Genomic DNA, 19,250 nt, shown 5'->3' with positions numbered 1-19,250 from the left:
GTCGCTTCCATTTGTATGACTGGAGGAATTTGTGACTCTACAGGCAAAGCATTGTGTTTCATTCACTGGACAATTTTGAGATTTTGGACTATTAAACTTCCATAACAAAAGACTAGTGGAAAGAAATATTCAAATTACACATTTAAGTGTTTATTTTATTACACTTTCATCTGTAGATTTCAATTACAATATCTTTAAATATCTTTTTCTTTCTGAGCCAGAAATCTCGACTTCAGTAGCACTTGCATACACCTTTACTGTTTTATTCTTACCTACTGTATATACCTAAGGTTTTTCAGAAGGTTTTGTTTATATCATTTGCTTGATTTATATAACATTTGATTACTAAAAAGTTTTTTTTTTTTCTATTTCCCTGGCTGTTGAAAATATGTTATGGTTCATAAAGTGACAAAAAGAGAGATCCTCTCTGTGAAAGCCTATACCTGAAATAAATACATAAATAAATAAATAAATATTCAGATTTTGGCTATATTCAATATTTCCGCAAATGTATGCAAATTAGTGTATATTTAATTAGACATTTCCTCATTTGCATATTAAAAAGATTCAGAAAACTTGTAATACAAAACAATCAATTTTAATGTATTGTGATTTTTAATCTAGTCAACTGTTTTTTGCTTTGACAAAAGCAGCATTAAAAAAAACAAAACATGAAATGTTATTATGTGAGAAAAAAAAACAATAATGTGCATTCATTAAATACGTAGGGTAAATGGTTGACTTTAATGGCGGGATATTACCCGAATTACATTTTATAACAGATTCATAATATTTTATTAAGGCATTAAAGCAAGTGGAAGAATACCGCTGTTCCCGAGCACAGCTCAGCCAGAATGGGCGAAGATAGATTTGGTGTTTATAGATAGAAATATGAAGCAGGTCTTTGGGCTGGCAGACAGTGATGCATGCTGTGTACTTCTAGAAGACCTTGGCCCCCATTCCCTCAAAGTGAAAGAAAACCATCTGAACAAATGCTCCGAGCTTGCCAACTCCAGCACTGGCTGTAACAATATCGCTTTCAGTGCCTTTGTATAATGTAAAGTACATCTGAAAGACATCAAACAATGAGCCAATGTATCGTCTGTCTCTGGATATTTCTCCTGTCAAATTACCCTTTTCTTGGTTGATAGAACTTTGCGTCAGTGTTTTTTTCCCAGTTAAGGTCAATGTGACAAACTTTTTTGATGCTGGACAGGCTTGCTGAATTACACCTCCGTTACATGGCAGAGAGTAATGACTGTGCGTAACGGGACAGATTTGCTGCCAGTCGGTATGCCTACGAACGAGATCCCAGAATCTTAGCAAGGTGACACGCTTGGCATAGTCAAACGCAGCACTGTTCGGAATGGCATACCATGTCCAACATTCAGCTCGGGGAGGAGGGGGGACACACAAGGCTTTGCCAGCCTGGCAGCGCTGTGTTTTGTGTTAAGGAGGGGTGAGAGCAAAGCCGAGAAAATTTGGGAGAAAACTGGGGGGCCATACCAGATGGTGCACCGTGCTCCAGTCTGGCATCCCAACTGCTCTCTCGCACCCACCTCCTCCAGCCTCCTGCCTCCCCCCACCGCCCCTGTGCCACACGCCACTGATGGTTTGGCACGTCACATGCTAGCGTAGGTAGTATGCCAGTGAGCGCATAGGCACTTCACATTTTTACCCATGAGTGAGAGATGCAAAAATGAAAGAAAAAGAGTGAGTGAGTGAGTGAATTGAAGAGATAAATACTGTTATATGAAACAGTAATATTGTGAAACATAAAATAACTGTTTTCCATTTGAATATATTTCCCCTTGTAATTTATTCCTGTGACATTAAAGCTGAATTTTCAGCATCAGTCCTCAGTGTCACATGATCCTTCAGAAATCATTCTAATATGATGATGATTTGGTGTTTGACTATTATTGGTGTTTAATTATTAATAATGGTTCTTATAATTATCAATGCTGAAAATTGTTTTTGCTCTTTAATATTTTGTTGAAACCCGGGAAACCTTTTTCAAGATTATTCAATAAATAGAAAATTCAAAAGAGCAGCATTTATTTAAAATATAAATGTTTTGTAACATTATAAATATCTTTCCTGTCCCTTTTGATGAATAAAAATATTAATTTCTTGTAAAAAATACCTGAAACTTTTTAATGGTAGAGTATCACACAAATATTAAGCAGCACAACTGTTTTCAACATTTATAATAATAATAAATGTTTTTTTTTTTAGCAGCAAATCAGTATATAACAAGTTATTTTAAATGGTAATGATGTTTCACAATATTACGGTTTTACTGTATTTCTGATTAATAAATGCAGCCCTGGTCTTTGAAACACATTACAAATCTTGTTCCAAACTTTTGACTGATAGTGTAGCCTATGTAATTATGTTAAAATTCGTAAAACATGTTAAAATTATGTTTAAATTTCTTTAACCTGTCCCGAAGTACACAAAACTTCATTTGGAGACTGAATAAGTGAGTCAGATCTTGATTCGCAATCCACTCTGACTGATTAATTGAGTTATTCGTTCATTCATAGGTACACTAAAAAGAACTGGCTCATAAGACTTATTTTTTTCGTGAATCAAACTACACTAGTCACGCCGTATACTTTGATTCAGCAAAAAGCAGCTCGTAAGACATTTGCTTGTGAATCGGACAAGACCGGTGGCATTGTTTGTTTGATTCTTTTTACGTTTAGCGTGCAAGTATAACTAAATAGAGTTTTCTTGTGGGTTTTTTTTTGTGTGATATGGTGTCTTTTTGAAATACTGTTTTGGATATAAATGGATAAATCGTCTTTACCTGCAGTACAGAGTCGTTCACAAGCTGCACGCACTGCTGCTTCGTCGTTGACAAATGATTTTGCTATGCTTGTTTCTTACATTGAATGGATAGTAGGTAAATATCCACCCTCAATCAGCGCTCATTTTTTCTTATCTTATAAAATATGCCATTACTATTTCAGTGTGAGTAATCGTGGCAAATGATTCAGTGCGTAAGTGAACAGTCTGAATTCATCAAACTGAATCGCGATTTTTACAAACCCGTATGACCAATTAGAACAAAAGAGTGATTCATTCACGAATCTGGCATGCTAGTTCTGATTCTAAATAGCTGATAGAAAACACACAACATGATTGCTGAAATATTGCTGGTATATGTGAATCCCATTGACAAATAACAATTTATCAATAAAATTTTGATACAGCTGCATTTCACAGGGGTTTGTGCCCCAGTAAAAACGGTCTTGCAATGCTATATTGCAGAAGTAAATTTGTGAACCGTATTTATTGTTGACTTTCAGCTGTATGATTTTGATGAATATGTTTTCCCTTATCCATAGGAATCACTGTCATTACCTCTCCCGCTTGTTAGAATCTGAGCAACCAGTTACGTTTCGTATCATCTCCTCCACCTACAACAGGTGTTCTTCGGCTTGTTACCCATCCCTCAAATCGTTCGGAGCTTGTGCTATTGTACATTCCAGCCTCTACCACGTTACCCCACCTCAGCCCCAAGCCCTGTAGGGAGAGTAAATACCTGAGCGAGAAGTGAAACAATGAGCCCTTCTTATTGGAGCACCTTCATTTCTCACCTTCTGTTTTCCTTTACGTAATGAGCCACGTGTGGAGCCAGAGCTCTGGACAGCCTGTCCAGAAATATTGGAACCGCTTAGACGATTCCCCACGACACATACTGATATTTATTAAATACGACCAGGCCAACAGGCTTTAAAGGCAGAATTATGCCTCCTCGCAGCGTGTTTCTCAAGTGGAATTGGCTTGAATGTGGGGGTGAATAAGTGGAGGAAATGTTTTTTTTGGGATGTTGTGTGGTCAGTGTCAACTTTCTGAAATATATATTTGGAAACATCTTCATATGTAATATGCTTCATTTAATTTTGATTTCCCAAAATGTTAAATAAAGCCCGTGTGAGTCCAAACACTGACTTTTTCCCCCTCTCTGTTCAAAGGCCATCATATATGAAGGTCAGGACAAGAATCCGGAGATGTGCCGTGTGCTCCTGACTCATGAAATCATGTGCAGGTGAGACTTTTTCCATTACACTTTGTCCCAACCAGGTGCGATGCGACAAGTTTTGTGACAAATGTGACAAAAACACATTTTTTTAAATAATAATTATAAATAACAATTCAGTTCATTCCACTGGCTGAAAGATCTTTTAAAGGTGGGGTAAGCGATTTCTGGTAGCCTACACCGGACACGAGTGGCGCGGCGCGACAAAATACTATAGAACACATTATAATCAGTGATGCTGTCTACCATAGATATATATACATATCTATGGTCTACACTGATGCGGCGCGGCACTACACGACAAATCCCCGACAGAAACTGCTGCTGCGTTCTATTCATGACGTATTGACAGAAATTTCAAATGATTTTCAACGGTCACTTTGTCGCATCCAGTCTACTAGACAGACTTTAGCTGTTGCGGCGCAGACACGGTGTTACTCACCTATTGAGAAGAAACGAAGCAACATCGGCGTCCGATCGCAGTGCCTTCCGCTCCTTGAGTTCTCTCCAGGTGAAATCACCAAAACAAACATGCCCCTATTTTGATAGCTCCGCCCCACACATACGTATGCAACCCAGGCAACTATTAGTTCTGTGAAACAAAGCAAAACCAATGTCACGCCGTGTCTACACCGGACACGAGTGGCGCAAAAATACTATGGAACTCATCATAATCAGTGATGCTGTCTACACCATATATATATATATATATATATATATACCATAGATATATATACATATCTATGGTCTACACTGATGCGGCGCGGCACGACACGACAAATCCCCGACAGAAACTGCTGCTGCGTTCTATTCATGACGTATTGACAGAAATTTCAAATGATTTTCAACGGTCACTTTGTCGCATCCAGTCTACTAGACAGACTTTAGCTGTTGCGGCGCAGACACGGTGTTACTCACCTATTGAGAAGAAACGAAGCAACATCGGCGTCCGATCGCAGTGCCTTCCGCTCCTTGAGTTCTCTCCAGGGCTGGAAAACTGATCCGATATTTACACGGGTCCTACTTCTTGCCTTATTGCCTTAAGCCTTCTTTTCTTCCACAGATGTTTTCCTCTTTTGTTTTTTATCCGCCATCTCTATCTTTCTGTCGCTCGGCTCACTAATGTCCGTCCTGTGCACTGAACGCTCTCTCCTCCACATCATGAGTAGACACGCCCCTTACTGCTGATTGGCTACAAGTTTGTTTTGCTAGTCGGCCCAAATCTGTTTCCTAAAGCGTTTTTGAAAAATCGCTTACCCCACCTTTAATTGGTGCTTTATTCAGTACCTTATTAAAAATCCTTATGTCATCTGAGCAATGTTATTGTGACCAATAATGTGTTTTAAATTCTATTTTACATATTAGTGCAACAGCAAATATATGCATTGTTAAATTACATTTCTCTGTTATGTTTTGAAAACTAATAGAGTATTAGCATACTTTAAGCTAATTTTATACATACAATTTTTTGATTAGGCATTACAAACTACTACACTCAGGGGTCCTAGGCAGATTCAACTCAATGGGATAACTGAATTGTTCATGACACCGGAAAACCATAATGGGGTAGAATCCTGCAAACAAAATCATTCAAGTCATTAATATTAATTCATTAATATTTTTAGTCCAGGACTGTAAATGTTTAAACATCAACTCTAAAGTTGCTATTTGGGAGGACACTAGCTAATAAACATGGACTGCCGCAAAAACTCACTCTGTGAGACTTGCTACTGCCAATACATCCACAACATGCTGCTTGTGAGCATGTAAGAAATTTTGCTGCTGCAAATATAACATACATGAAATAACCCCATATAGCATACATGAATCACCTTGTAGCAGATCTATACAGGTGGAGCTGGGGAAGGTGGAGGGTTTCTGAAGCAAGCTGCACTGCTACAGCAAGCACTATTCATATATTTGAATGTTGAGCAGCGAGCTCATTGGCTACCGATACAGGAGAGAACCAATCAGCTGTGCCATGTGATAATGATGTCATTAGGTCAGATTGAGTTAGATCTATCGGACTGCGCCATCTAGAGTTTCATGCCAGAACTCTGTAATTGGAATGAGTAGTATGTCCGAATTCACAGAACTCATAAAACTGTAGGCAAAAAGTACCTGGAAATTTCTGCTGAGTTTCTGAAATACGCATCTGATGGATGCTTTACTATCCACAGGAGACGAGTTGTGAATAACAGTGAAGAGACGCAACTGGCGCTCTGAGTCACATGACAGTGACAGCATGGCGGATGTAGTACATCTGGATTTCATTCATACTACATATGTTCATGCTATGCTGAACATTCTTTTCTAACATTCGCAAAGTTATGCGATTTCGGACACAGCTTTAGATTTTGATTTCATGGGGTATTTTATATTCAGGGATGTTGAACCAATGAGATTTCGCTCTGTGACCATCAAAACGTCCTGCTGCTTGTCACTTTACTCTGTTGCCCGGGACACTCTAGTGCTGTATTCTGTCTCAATTCATACTAATACTATCCAGGTCAAATTCGCAAACCCCTAGTGAACAACAGAGAGAGAAAAAAAAACAAGTAGAAGATGATTTTTCTATCAAATGCTATGTATTTAATTAACATCCAAAGATGAATTTGCTTAAAAGTAGGTTGTGATGATCGACTTGCGCCTATTTTTAGTGGTGTTTTAACAGTGCCGCCCACCCTTGTAACCCCCCATGAATATCACCCTGATGCCTGGTTAATTAGGACAAGCAGAAACTCATTACTCAATCTGAAATATCAGTCTGCTCCGTTAACAAATGTGCCCTGGCTCACGTGACATCTATGAAATATATGCCAATGAATATCACACCCTGATGCCTGGTTAATTAGGACAAGCAGAAACTCATTACTCAATCTGAAATATCAGTCTGCTCCGTTAACAAATGTGCCCTGGCTCACGTGACATCTATGAAATATATGCCAGGTTTTACCAGCAACGCATCACGCAACTTAAAGGTGTTATATAGGCACTTTCGCAATAAAAAAGCGAAAGTGCCTTTTTTTTTTTTTTACTGTTAGAACTGACAGCAAATGTATACACAAACTGATGTAGTCTTCACCCCCCACCTGCCAAATCAGCATTGATAGGCAATCGTGTATGTGTGCGTGAGATAGCCTGTATGCGTACCTTCAAATGCTGCCGCAATTATAAGCAGAAAATTAGGCTGTTCACCATTAATCAGTTCCACTAATTGCCACGCACCACCATTAGCCATATGGTGCCATGCCAGCTTGCAAGTACGGGACAAAAGTGCTTATTCCTATCATTTGAACAAACTAGGGGGAGAAAAAAAAACAGGGAATGTGTTTCAGGATGTTGTTTGTCGTGAAACTGGCCAAAATTGTTCTTCTAAAGACTAAAGTTGTCATAACACAAATCCAATGTCATGAATCAAAGGAATCATGGAAAGGAAACATATGTTGGAGGCATGTGATGGTAGCCACGTTCCAACGTTGACAGAGCCGACTACATCCTGCTAATTACATGAGCCCATTTAGACATTTCTTCAAAAGCCGCATCAGGAAGGAAGCGTTAAGATCTAAGATGCTATTTCCTTTGGGTGTCCTACGGGACGATCTTGAAGAGGATCAGGAAAAAGATTATAACCTTCCCAACCTCCCAATAAGCTAATATAGGCATGCAATAATTACTTGCAGTTGTATTTGCTAAGGCAAGTGCTTATTATTTTTTCATACTTAGTGTTAAGTGTTTTTTCAAATATATAAACTCTATAAGTGCAATATAAGTGCTACTGACCTCAAATAAGTTATTGTTGATAACCACATGAAGTAGCAATGCGATAGTAGGCTCAATATTGTGTCAGGTTTTTTATTTATTTTTGTTTTGTCCAGATCTATTAATTCATTAAAAAATATATTAAAAATGCAACACATATATGCAATGACTTTAATACGTATATTTCTTTGATGAGCATGTTTTAATGTAATTTTATTTTATTTTTTATTTTAAACTGGAGACAGAACTGCTTGGCTGGTTATTAATATTTAAAAAAAAATATTTGTCATGTGGTGCAACCAACATGCAGCGAGTACCCTTGAAGACCTTTATGGCTGTGTTAAGGTCAATAAGTCTTTTAAAATATTGGATATTTTAATCTTTTTATCACAAGGCATTGTTATAATAGGTTGTAAAATGTCATGTAGTGTAGCTCCTCAAAACAATGATATTTATGAATTAATAATCCATGATATTTCTATATTTTAAATATTTTTCAAGGTAAAAAAAATGATCTACAACAATATTTATTACATATATTTAATAAATATTTATTTATATATATATATATTTTTTGAAAGTTGTGTACACACATTAAAGGTTTAGGAAAATATGTTATTACTTTTTACTTGATGTTTATATCACACAGCATTTTTGGTCGTTACATTTAATCCTTTGTTGTAAAAAATAATTGCTGCGACTGGTTATCACAACTTAAAATTCAACATTGGAATAAGTAATAATGTGTTGTTTCAACTTAAAGTGTTTGAGCTTGACGTAAAATGATAAGTTTAGTTTAGTTAGATTGGATATCTCAAAAAAAAAAAAAACAGTAAATTTGAAGTTGTTATAACTAAATGTAGCAATTTTTTGAAATGTGTAAACATTTTTCAAAACCAAATGAGAACAACATGAATACTGACCCATCATAGACCAATTAACCATAAAAAAAATGCAACAGCAATGCACTCTCAACCACCCGCAACACTCTTGCATCATGCCAGTGAGTTTTGCATAAGAAAAATGTAGTTAACAATATTTCTCTTTAATTGTTTTGAATGTGTATCTATAAACTTGAATGCTCAAGGTTCGGTGTATCAGGAGCTAAATTGTGTCTCCCATGGGCGCTGCCGGATTTGATCATTAGGCTCCTACAAATCTTCTTCCTGCACTGTATAAATACACACACACACACACACGCACAGAGGCACTGCAATCCCTTGTTCCAGTCCTTTGGGAGGACACTGACCTAGTTGAGGAAGCCTTGCAGAAGGAGGGGCGAGAGAGATAGAGATGTAGATGTAGATAGAGGGAGAGAGAGAGAGAGATTTTAGTCTTCTATTCATGATGAGTTTCTAAAGAAAGACATTCATCATGCATACCTGAAGAAGTATATTATATAAATCACATACACATGATTCCTCATGAATAAGCATAGTACATCTCATGATACGATCTGAACGTTTGTAGTCCGTGAATTAATGATAAAGTCTATTGATACGTCTAAAAACTGTGTCATTGGAGAAAATAGGGAGCTGGAAATGAGGTAACAAGAGAAACCGTGAGGTGGGAGGGTGGAAGCAGAGAGAGTTGTGGGAGGAAGAAAAACTGAAGGGGGAAAGACAATGCCAGGGGTGTAATGTGACAGTTTTGTCCCCAGCCCTTATTCAGTGTCCTACTGCCATCTGTGCGGTGGAAATGTGATGCCGGTGGTCTCCAAACCGCCGCTGAAGCCCCTCGCACACCTTAAATTCTCCTCTCGTCATTCTGCTAAACCTTCATCACCTATGCAGATGCAGAGAAGGTCTAGCAGTCCCATTGAAAGTGCTTAACGTGTTAACGTGGCGGTAACAAACTCCAATACACAAGGTGGCGATAGAGTTACAGTTTAGCTTTTAGGTCAACAATTACTAATTGCTTTCTTCATGCATGTTATTGTGCAAGATTCATCAGTTAAAATTATTCCGAAGAAAAAAGGTCCTTCATCTATTCAATTTGAAGCCTCTGAAACGACTTTCCTTTTTGAGTGATGTCACCAAGCCCCCGTTTAAACCCCCATCTGACTTTTGAGTTAAATGACTGTTGGATAAAATCTAGTCTAGCTTGCTTATCTAAGCATTTACATTGAGGTTCTAGCATTGAGTATGTTTCTTTGTCAACGTGTTATACAATAGAATTGTGCATGAAACTTAATGGACAAAATACAAATGCAAAGACATGAAAAATATGACTTGCTAAAATAACAGACAAAAAAGGTGGTTTCGATTTTACTTATGACATAGGATGTCTGATTGAAACTGATATTTTCTTTTTTTTCAGTCGCTGTTGTGACAAAAAGAGTTGCGGGAACCGCAACGAGACACCCTCGGATCCCGTCATCATCGACAGGTAGGAATCTCTCCCTCATTAACACTTCCTGACACTGTTTGTGTTCCTGAAAACATCTGATACTTTCATTGTTATCGTCATGCTGTTTGAGGCTGTGGTTGACGTCGCTTTTGAAGCAGTTCTCAGGACATGCTGGAGTCTTACGGCCGTCACAGTCTGTTGTGTGTGTATGTTTGAGTCACTTGTTAGTTAAATGCTCTGTCATGTTGTTTCTTTTGCTGCTATTTTTTTTTCACCATGTTCTTTTTGTTGTGGGTTCAGGATTGGCTGAGCTCAAACACTTGATAATAATGTGTCTTTGCCTGAGTAAATTACAGGCCTAACGGCTTTAGTCAAAGGCTAGTCTTTGTGTTAAAAGTGTTTAGTGAGTAATTTCTCTTGAGAACATGTTTGACAGTAAACATGTAAGCAATTTAGATAATATCTACATGGTATGTATTTCAAATTGAGATCTGGCCCGGTTCTGGATTATGGTTCCCCCTTAAGAAGTAAAAAAACACAGTGTTCTCGGTCTTTTTATTCTGTCTTAATCAAACCCACATGTATAATGGGCTGTGAAACAATAGACGCCAGAGACCCTTGGCCCCCCCTCATCCTCGCTACCCTGTTCTCGCCATCTCTCTCGATCCCCCGGGGCATCGCTTTCTTTCACCTAACATTCGTCTCTTTAAATCCAAAATTAAACCCCTGCATCCTTTATGAATGATGTAATTGTAATTGTAATAACGTTAGCATTAATGCTAATAGGATTCTTAGCGATGCTAAAGATTTCACAGTCCTTGAGGTAGTGTTTTCATTGCCGTTAATGTTGTTAGCTTCAGGCTAGCTTTGTGCAGTTATGTGTTTTGTAATGTGGAAGCTATTAGCCGACGTCTAAGGGCATTTATTTTGACAGGTCATGGTTCTCATGGGTTGAACAAAACAATCTTTTCCCCATTGTTGCAGCAACTGCTACGCTCCATGAAAATTGCTAAACGTTCCTTTGAGACAATATTTAGGCAAACGAGGTGAACATATCAAGAGCTGCTTAGCCTATTTGAGGAAAATCAGCACTGAATCACGTTTCATTTGGTCTCGCTAAAAAGGCCCTTGCTGGAATATATGCAGCTTCCCAACTTCCCAAGACCCCCTTTTTTCCATAATCTGCCCGTAACACTGGGAAAGGCCACAAATCAAGGGTATATCTCAGTGAGAATCTATTGCCGAAGGGGGGAAATGACTTGAGTTACACCACATGGAATGGTGTGTAAGAGTTATTGTGTGCAGATGACCAGACTAGGTTGATTTGTGATGTTTGTCAAAAGACCGTTCAGGCTCATTTGTGCAAATTAAACCCCACTGAGAAGAAAAAAAAAAATGTTTCCCACTCTGTCAGCTCTCCCGGTTCTGCTCTGCTTGTTTACTTCAGTTTTAGACAGCAGTCAGTAAGGAGCTGGACAGTTGCGGCTGTTCGGTTTCAGCCACTGACCCGTTCCTGCAGAATGGACTCAGGTGTGACTGGAGCTGCTCAGCCGACCGCACTCGGACACAACAGATCTGCCGCCCCCCCTTCATACCTGGCTCACGTGTTTGTGGGTAGCTGACACAGTTTATGCTTCACTTGACCAGAACGGGTCAGAACTCTTGGGAGCCAGCTGTGGCTCCCTTATACACGCTCATGCGCCTTTAAACCTCACTGAGCACACAGGCTCGATATGAACAGGCTGATGAACCTGCTGGAGGATCTCATGTGCATTGGTCCCATGTGCAGTGAGAAGGCCCACTAGAAGTTCTTGGTAACATCGAGGCCATCAAAAACTAAACATGTATACTGCATATAGGAGCGAATCTTCAGGCACCTCATCTTTTTAGGGAATCATAATAGTTCTCAATTCAGTTTTTGTGCATATATATATTATTTGTATTGTCGTGCAATTGTATTTTCTATGTAAATGCATTTATAACACTGTTGTTCTACATTAGAAAGTGTGTAAATGTGCCTTGGCATGGCATGTATCCAACCTCTGTGCTATCATTTAGCATAAAGAATGTTTCAACTTAGTGTAGCAGATGTTGCTGATTTTTAAAAACATTTTTTTTTTATATCTGTATTGTTTGTCCTGCATATTTGTTCTTTTTTTAACTACAATTCTGATTATGAATTTTTCTGCACTGACGCAGAATTGTGATGCATTTGTGCAGCAATTTTCCCCTCCCGCACTTAATAATCCTCCCACATATATTTCTTTGCATATAAAATCGTTTTTTTTATTCATAAAGGTGAGAGTGTTTGGATGTTGTGATCTGATCTGATTGTGTCACTCCTGATCTCTCGTCGCATGTTTCTGCAGCCCAGAGAAATGGGTCATGCAGGAAAGAACAAAAAGAAAAATAAATAAAAAGGTGAAAAAAAAGAAGAAAACAATCTAATTTTGGTATGTATTCTTGGCAGCTGCACATTTTCTCACAAGCTCAATGACAGCGTCTCGATTATGACTTATTATTTCTCCTAAATGCGTAACCTAAAGAAAAATAAATCCCAGTTCCGCCTTTTCCCTCTGAGTTATTTAGCTTGGTTAATAAGGGCTCATTAGCGTGCACTTCTTTCAACGAGCCGATTTGATTTCAAACCAGTAATTAGTCTGGCTATGGCTAATTCTGCTGGTTTTGCATTGAGAGTGATGCTCTAATTAGATACGCAAAGAACACAGCTAATCCAAATCTGCGTTAAAAACACTAATGAACCCTTATTATGCTGTTAAAACAACTAATTTTATATTTACTAAGATTCGGATTATAAACAACATCTGTAAACAAACAATAGCCACCCTCGCCATTTATCGACGATTATATTTGACCGAATTGTCCGACTGCGGGTTGTCGTTAGTTCTTTCGATTTATTCGCACAGGCAGGGGGAATACCACAAATCATAACCGCTCACAGAATTCGTAATGAACTCCACTGGGCGCTTCGATTTACGCCACATGTAAAACGATTCCTTTCATACTTATTTGTCTGGATCGCTTTATTTGTTTTATTTGAACCGCTCCCTCTCGCATTCATGTATGTGTGTGTGTGTGTGTTAGCTGTATAACATTAGCGACTCCTCAGCCGGGCCATATGTTCCTCTCGGCCTCTCCCTCTCCCGGACTGACCTTTCATCGGCTGTGTAAGATTATTTCCAATACTTTAATCCCGTCTCATTGACATGGACACAAAGCACACTGACATCTAATAGACGCCTCCTCACTTTCTCCTTTCTTTAATCACTTTCAGTTCAGGCCCTCCACCCCCACCTTCCTCCACTCCAACCCCTGCAGCCCTGGACGTCTATTGTTCACGTCTCATTTTATTCCAGACCCTCCCATCTCACTTCTGTTTATGTGCAGGGTGCCAAAAAAGCCTCGGATAAGTAGCCGTGTCCCTAAAATTAGCGTTAGGAGAAACAGTTTTTATTTTTATTCAAAGGGAGCTGTGTACTTGCTTTATGCGACGGACGGTAGCATGTCAATCGCAATCCTTTCCTCTCGGCCCGTTTCAAACATCTCCACTTACCAGCCGCCTATTATATCTGTGATATTAGATCCTCTGGCGCAGGAGGGGTACAGGAACGGGTGTGTGTTTTCTCGAACACACCACCAGAAGTTACTTGAACGCTCTGCCGTCGGCTGTTAGGATGTTTCATCTTCCCCTCTCAGAGGAAGTAGTTCTCTATCCACTCTGGGATCGCGAGGGCTCTTGCTCTTGAGGGATGTCAGAAGCTGTCAGAGGGGCCGGCGAAGAATGGAATGCGAAAGTTCCCGTGGATACCGTGGGACTTCCTGTACCCCCAAGACTCGGTTCTCAGCCCCTCTTGGCTGGCCTGACTCTCAGCGCTCAGAGCTCAACATCTGGATCTCTGTTCTCTAACCAAAACAACATTCGCAGAGCTGATGGAGGGAAATGGGTCACCATGCCCTTGAATTTTACATTTAATGGCCTGCTGAAAAAATGCAGCTCTAAGCTAAAAGTTCACGGAGTGCAGGCAAAATAGATCTCAAACTGCATTAGCTTGCTGTGCATGATCATGATTCTTTTTGTAAGAAATATGAACAAGTACAATTTTTACCTGTTTTTGCCTTAGAGTTAAATTTTTTTTTTTAAATGTATGTATGTATATATAATATAATATAACTTGCTGTGTATGATTATTTTTGTAAGAAATATGAAATATGATCAAGTAAAATTTTTACATTATTTTAGGTCTGATGTTGATTTTTGCAAATTTGGACACATTTAGGAATAATTCAGTGTTGATAAAAAATCTAACTATGTGACATTTATTTCAAAGAAAGATAGCCAAAGCACTTTTCAAGCAAAACATTTGACAAAAAGAAGCATGTTAAAGGTGAAGTGTGTAATTTTGGCATACCATATAACAGAAGCCAGTTTTTACCTTAAAAAAAAAAAATAATATAAAATAAAATAAAATAAAATAAAATTAAATTAAATTAAATTAAATTATTAAATAAAATTTAAATTAAAAAAAATATATACATATATATATTTTTTTGTAATTACGACTTTATATCTCACCGTGGCTTTTGACTGTTATTGCACTTTTATTTCTCATAATTGTAACTTAATTTCTCACTAAAATTGGCATTATTTCAGAAAATTTCTGAAAATTGGGTCTATATCTCTCAATTGCGACTTTATTGATCATTCTTGTCCAATACAACCTCATGGCAATTTGTTACTATTTTATATTTTAGCGAATTGGTGGCTAATTCATATGATCTCATTTGTATGATTCTAAAATAATGAATTATATTTAAAAACTCCCCCTGACTGGTTATCAAACATGATCATGTTTATAATTCATGTGCTGAACTATACCTGTGGTTATTCCTTTGCGAACTTCATATTGACTCCACTAAAATCTCCCTGACTCCTGTTAAAATCATTGCAAAAATGAAGAATGTTAGTTCGGTGAAAACCATGTCCATCATTTGTTTACAGATGTGTTCTAATGCAAGATATTCATTCAAGTGCCCCTCTAGTGCCCAAATACTTCATGGAGCAATCGTCTGAGAGTTCAGTTCGGACCACACCAGCGGGATACTACTGTGACATTAACGATTTAATTAGCGCTATCTATGACCCAGCACACGATTGTCTCAAATTAGACTGAGGCGACCATTGTTAAATTAATCCAGTCCAGATTGGCCTATTGAAGAAAGAAGAAATGCAAAAAAAGCCTTTTAGTGGCTAGTGTGAGAAAGAGTGGCAGAAATCAGCAAGGAGTGAAAGGCAGAGGAGAGAAAGAGGCAAATATATCCGTGGCTTGTTCGAATGCGTCTGCTTGTCAGTGTAGCGCTGTGAGGTTCCTCGTGCTTTCTCAGTGCCAGCTCTTTGTGACAGCCTGCGTGTGGCCCACTTAATCCCAGCCAGGAAAGACAATAATAACAGTGTCGCCCTCTACCTCTCCAAGTTAATATACGGTTAACGACTTCTAGTTCACTGCTGAAAATCCTATCATGCGCCTGGATGACCCCTAAAGCGGCGTGCGCATTTGTCTGCGTGTCTCAACTTACTTACTAAAACATCAGCTCACTTTCTTTCTTTCACTGTTTTCTTCCTTCTTGCTGTTCGATGCTGTTTTATTTGGGTTCTACTGAGCAAATCTTTTGAGTTTTGCCGGTGAGATATCACTTCCTTGCATTGCGCAAAAGTTAACGGTAGCAGTTGTGTGTCCCCTCAGAATGCTCGTCTCCCTCACTGCCTCGAACCGAGGATTGAGTGTGTGTGAGAGCTGTCAATCAAGCTGTCTGGATTCAGCTGTCAATCAGTCAGCCTCTTTAGCTTTCCTATTAGCATCTGAGTTAGAGGAACAGATTTTAGGTGGCTCATTAACCCTGGCTTTAGTTCCTGTTGTATCTTATAAGTGAGTTTAAGTGTACTGTACTTCTAGAATTTTGCAGTTAACTATTTTTAAAGCAGCATGAATGAGATCAGGTCAAGTTCTTATTTGAAAATCTGTGACTGACAGCAAATCTCAGCTTTTCTGTGAGAGACAGACGTTTGAAATTCATTCTCAGAGATTTGTTTTATTCCAGATAGTATGTTGATCTCATGTTGCACTGGGAATGGTTGTTGACCGTGGTAAGGTGTTCTGTGTGTTTGCGTGAGTGTGTGAACATCGGAGCTCTGATGATCAGGGCTTCCTGCTAAATGAGATTTTGACCTGAGCTCATGATGGCAGACAGGATGGACCACTCCTAAGGCATTGATGTCACTTCCTTCTTTCTGCTACTCATTTGCAGGTGCAAAAGAAAGAAGTGTGAGAGACATGCAGCTTGTTGTCAACATGTTTTTCCATATAATTATATTTTAATTAGATTTCTAACTCTGTAGGTGGCAATTATTCCATTCATTCATTTACAGTCTGTTTACGTCTATTTACTTTATTTACTAAAATAAAAGTGTATGTATTGCATGCATAATCCTATTTTAAAAATAGCTTGTGAAACTATGCATTATGCATGCAACAATTAATGATTCAGACAAAAGTATGTTACATTGTTGTCACATGACCTATAATGTTGCATACTTAATTCAACAAGTTGCGTACAGTTATCATATTGCATTTTATGATATATGATATCTGGCAGACATATTAGAAAAAGAAAAAAAAACAGTACTTTTTTAATAAATAAATGATGTATATTGTTAAAAGATATTAATATATTAAAGAATGATGTAATTCTTTTTTATTTAAAATATAATAAATATTATATATATTTGATATGATAGAATTTAGTTTGAATTTCAATTTAATACATTTAATTTTAATTTCCTCTACTGAGTCAAACTTGGCACCCTTGTTTGTTTTGCATCGCAGAATTATACTACTAAATCTATAAGCTACTTATTATTAAATTATTCTATACAGACTAAAAACACTACCCCATGATTCAGAGCAGTAGTTTAGACTTCTGCTTAGTTTGATGTTGGGGCCAATCTGGACCGGAGCCTCTCTGCTGATCTTCCCCCTCTAGCATGTGGGTGGCTGTATTTATTCAATGTGAATTTTAGGGACTGTAACTGAATAATTTATTAATGTATAATGTATGGGATCCGCAAGCTCTCTGTATCCCCGCTGTGTTTTGAGTATCTCCTTAGCTGGGATCCCCCTGTGCTTGGGGCCCATTGTTGTGTTTCGATTCCACTTCCTGTGGGGAAAGGTCACCCGTGGCTCTGAGAGAGAGAGAGAGAGCAGTGAATTATTCATGCCATTGACTTTGTGTCAGAGAGAAAGAGGGGAAAATAAAAACTGAGAAAGAGAGAGAGGAAGAACTGAAGATGTTTTATTCATTTATCCTATTTTGAATCCCTTTTTGCACCTTCCATCATTAGAAAGCTCAACATTTACATTTGATGCTAATTCACGATAGGCCCCCAGATTCCACCCGAGCATAATTCTCACACAATATAACTTTTTTCACTCATTTTTAGAAATTTAACTATAATATGAAAAAACTTGTAATCTGTTCTGTTCCTTGACATTGAAAATTACAACATCCCAAGTAAAGCAGTTTTGAATGGCTTGTTTGTGAATTAACTGCCATAAAAACAGACAAACCAAACCCAGTACCTTTACATTTGCACCTAGTGTTTCTCTGCGGTGGGCCTAACCAAGTGCCCTGAGGCGGTGTTTAAAGGGGCGGCACGCACAAACACACACTACTCCTGAGCCAACCTCTTGGAGCTATAAGGACTGGAATTGAAGTAGCATTAGGGAGAAATGGCCTTGCCCCGGGATATGATGCACACAGATGTGTCCCTGTGTCCCTGTGCGTAACCAGCCCCCCATTAAGCACTGGGCAATCAGCCCACTAGAACAGGCAGGGTGGAAAGGGCAGTATGTGTGAAATGTCAGGTTTAACTGTGTCTTTGTCTACAAAACTAATTTTATAGATTTTTTTTTTTACATATTTTTTTGTTTATCATGTTTTATAGACATGTAGCATGAAATACCTTGGAGTACCATGTACTGTAAATACCAGGGGGCCAGGGTTTGGCTGGATAGTGTTAACAGTTAAATCCTCAGTTCTAACCATTTTGCAATGGTCCAGTAAACTGACCATCCTGAAAATGTGTGAAATATGCGTTCTGTGTGAACGGCTTGGTTTCAGTTTTGATGTAAACAAGATCTTCTCCGCATTGATGTTCTCTTTTTCCTCAATATTTTTAACGAACAACGTAGCAGCGGCGCGTCTAGTGGCTTCAACTGGATAGACTAACAAAAACGTTATAATGCAACGACACTTACATCGTCATCGCATCTCGTGCGCCACTGATAAGGCTGCCTCCTTAACGCACAACTAAAATCCGAATGCAATGTTTTTGCATTCGAATGTGAAATTCTTTTTTTTTTAATTTGACGAATATTCGAAATTAGAATTTTTTTTGACACCCCTAATATATATATATATATATATATATATATACACAACAGTTTTAAGCAACTGTTTTTAACATTGATAATAATAATAAATGTTTCTTTAGCACAAATCAGCATATTAGAATGATTTCTGAAGCATCATGAGACTGGAGAAATGATGCTGAAAATTCAGCTTTACATTAGCTTTACATAACAGGAATATATTACATATTACAATAGAAAACAGTTTTAAGTTTTTTAAGTTTTAATAATATTTCATATTGATTATTTTATTTTATTTTATTTTATTTTTAATCAAATAAATGCCGCCGTGGTGAACATAAGAGACTTCTTTCAAAAACATTAAAAACATTAAAAAGTCTTACCGACCCCAAACTTTTGAACAGTAGCGTACTTGTAATTGTCCCAAATACCATCACGCCAAAGTACCATGGTATTACCATTCGATACCACCACTATGTGGCCACAGTACGTTTTTGTGAGCACAAGTAGGAACATCTACTGCATCTACTGGCTGATAAAACTGTGGTTTGGATTTATGTGCCAGTGCAAAGAGCTACTCTCACTTAATGGTCATTAACATCACTGCCAGAACACTCCTCCCTTTACCTGACCCGAGAGTC

General features: G+C 38.2%; 1 protein-coding gene across 4 annotated transcripts in view; it reads left to right on the top strand.

Moving 5' to 3' along the window:
* Nucleotides 1-19,250, top strand: part of LOC107661735 (transcription factor COE1) — a 155,970-nt gene that overhangs the window by 7,620 nt on the left and 129,100 nt on the right. For all 4 annotated transcript variants that reach the window (XM_016451493.1, XM_016451494.1, XM_016451491.1 and 1 more), the window contains exons 5-6: nt 3,987-4,060; nt 10,133-10,201. In XM_016451493.1, coding sequence (XP_016306979.1) covers nt 3,987-4,060; nt 10,133-10,201 — 143 coding nt within the window. The remainder of the gene's footprint in view (nt 1-3,986; nt 4,061-10,132; nt 10,202-19,250) is intronic.

This window comes from Sinocyclocheilus anshuiensis, unplaced genomic scaffold (genome assembly GCF_001515605.1).
Source record: "Sinocyclocheilus anshuiensis isolate Anshui unplaced genomic scaffold, SAMN03320099.WGS_v1.1 scaffold207, whole genome shotgun sequence".
NCBI lineage: Eukaryota > Metazoa > Chordata > Actinopteri > Cypriniformes > Cyprinidae > Sinocyclocheilus > Sinocyclocheilus anshuiensis.
The sequence above is the reverse complement of the archived record's forward strand: the minus strand, read 5'-3'. Positions and strand labels throughout refer to the sequence as shown.